The 2,500-nt window shown below is 32.3% G+C and overlaps 1 protein-coding gene across 3 annotated transcripts in view; it reads left to right on the forward strand.

Annotated features, from left to right (window-relative positions):
- LOC122252908 (cell death protein 3) overlaps nucleotides 1–2,500 on the forward strand; it is a 21,437-nt gene that overhangs the window by 14,492 nt on the left and 4,445 nt on the right. For 2 of the 3 annotated variants that reach the window (XM_086547618.1, XM_086547617.1), the window contains exon 2: nucleotides 1,227–1,277. In XM_086547618.1, the coding sequence (XP_086403744.1) occupies nucleotides 1,227–1,277 (51 nt within the window). Of the gene's footprint in view, nucleotides 1–378; nucleotides 457–1,226; nucleotides 1,278–2,500 lie in introns of all 3 variants that reach the window. The other variant, XM_086547616.1, reaches the window with a different exon arrangement.

A 2,500-nucleotide genomic window follows, 5' to 3' on the forward strand; every position in this document is an offset into this window, starting at 1 on the left:
CTATAAATAGGGGTGACATAAGTCTAGCAAATCATTCCCTTTTGTTTTTCTTTGAAGATGCATTCCTCTTTGGTGCTGGAGTTCCTGATTCAACAGACTCACGAAAAATAGTTGATTATATCGTGAATTTAAAGCAATTCTTATCATAAATTTTATGGAATAAAATCGTGTAATAATGATGAAAATCGATACGAGTGAACATTAAAAAGTCGGTAGAACGGACTATCAAAAGGTTAGGTACCCTCGACCTACTTTTTAAAGCTTTACTTTAATTGGCATATCTGCTATGACGCAAATTCAGCTGCATATCAACTGATTTAAGCAGTATATCTTAATCCAGATATCAATATGCTGTGGCTGAATGTATAAAATCCCCAGGTACAAGGCTTTCCAGGGCCAAATGTGACGACAACCTTTTCCAGCATGGTGTTGAAAATCTGTATCCCTCCGGCAAGTGTAAGTATTTTTATAATTCAGAATCCAAACTGGTACATGAGGCACTGTGCCTCGGTGAATAGAAGAGAAAGTTTCGTAATGGGCCAACTTCCAAACAGATGGGTGATATTACAGTGGTCCACTTAATGATATGAGAAAGCGTGTGGTCATAGTTTAGTAGGATTTACAGTATGCCTTCCATTCACTGTGCCTCCGTGAATGGAAGAGAGTTTCGTAATGGGCCAACTTCCAAACAGATGGGTGATATTACAGTGGTCCACTTAATGATATGAGAAAGCGTGTGTTCGTAGTTTAGTAGGATTTACAGTATGTCTGTAGGATGTGATGTGGAAATAGGCAAAAAGCAAACCATCTGGCTTCCTTACCTTTTATCCTTTAACCGAAAGGGTAATGTTCACTATCTGTTCCAATGATAAGATTATCACTAACTGTGTCAGAAGTTTTTGTATACTATTATTCAATTCGTCTGATCTAAGGAAGAGAGTTTGTTTTACCTGTGGCTTGCAGCATCAATCGAGGCATGTAAGGAATACAAATGAACGCCTTGTATATTATGTGATTTATGGAACCACACTACACAAATGAGGCTTTCTAGAAGTTCTTTGTAATAAGAACTTCCACACACACACACACACACACACACACACATACACACACACACATACACACAAACACACACACACACACACAAACACATAACCAAACCCATACGCACACTACCAGTAAACCTAAACAACAACTAATCCCGTATTTATATATGTTTTTTCCAGATGCTGAATCCATGTGCCTGCCCTCAGCCACCAACGGGTGTCCTGTCAACGGTATGCTTCTCAAAATTACCTTTTGATCAAATGATATAACTTTGCACTTTGATATATTTACAATCATATGCATGTTCCTAATCGTGGACAGTTGAGGTCATGTAACTGATTGTAACTGATATTAAGGAATATTACCATTATCACTAATGTTGCTACCATCATAAATTGCTGTTTTTTTAATGTTGTTGGTTAATTTGGTTGGAAGCCGGATTTCACAAAAGTTACTGTCATTGAAACTGCTGGAAATTCATGGATAACCAAAAGACCAATTGTTTATATCTTGGGGGTGAATTGGGTCTACATACAGATATATATTACAATTTATGGTTTGTCGCCAGTGAGATTCGTAATAGAAAGTGTGCCTGCAAGGGATTTCATGTATTCTATAAAAAAATGTGATTGACTCAAGTATTTCGAAATGGGATTTTTGGGCTTTTGCGGTGGTCTACGCTCTCTGACTGCTTTTCTTCTACCCCTTTTTCCTCTTATTATTGTTATTTTAAGATGATAATAATGGTGATGGTATTGGTAATGTTGATAGCAATAACTGCAATGCTCATGGTAATGATAACAATGATAATGATAATGTTGATAGTTATTAAATTATGACAATAATGACAATAAGTGATGTTATCACTGTTGTTATTAATACCATTACCATTATCATTATTATTATCCTTATTATAATTCTTGTTATCGTTACTATTATTGACATTTTCATTATCATTATCAATATTACTGCTAGTGCTATTATTTTCAATTTCCTTATTATTATTGTTATTATTATTATCATTTATTATTATTATTATTACTATTATCATTATCACTATTTCCATTTATGTTATTACTGTTAGAATTCTTATTATCATCATTGTTATTATTATCATCAACATTATTATTGTTATTACTACTGTTATCAATATCATTACTATTGTCATTATCATTATCATTACTATTGTCATTATCATTTTTATTGTTATATCATTATTCTTTTTATTATTATAATTACTATTATCATTATTAATATTACCATTATTATTATTATCATTATCATTGTTTTTATCATTTTCATCATTATCGTAATTGTGTTATCATGATTATCATTATAATTACAATTCTTATCATTATCATCATTATTGTTGTTATCATAATTATCCTTATCCTTATCATGGTTATCATTATCATCATTGTTATTATCTTTTGCTATCATTATCATTAACCTT

Source organism: Penaeus japonicus, unplaced genomic scaffold (assembly GCF_977035675.1).
Source record: "Penaeus japonicus unplaced genomic scaffold, GWHDUDI00000001_assembly GWHDUDI00000019, whole genome shotgun sequence".
Taxonomy (NCBI): domain Eukaryota; kingdom Metazoa; phylum Arthropoda; class Malacostraca; order Decapoda; family Penaeidae; genus Penaeus; species Penaeus japonicus.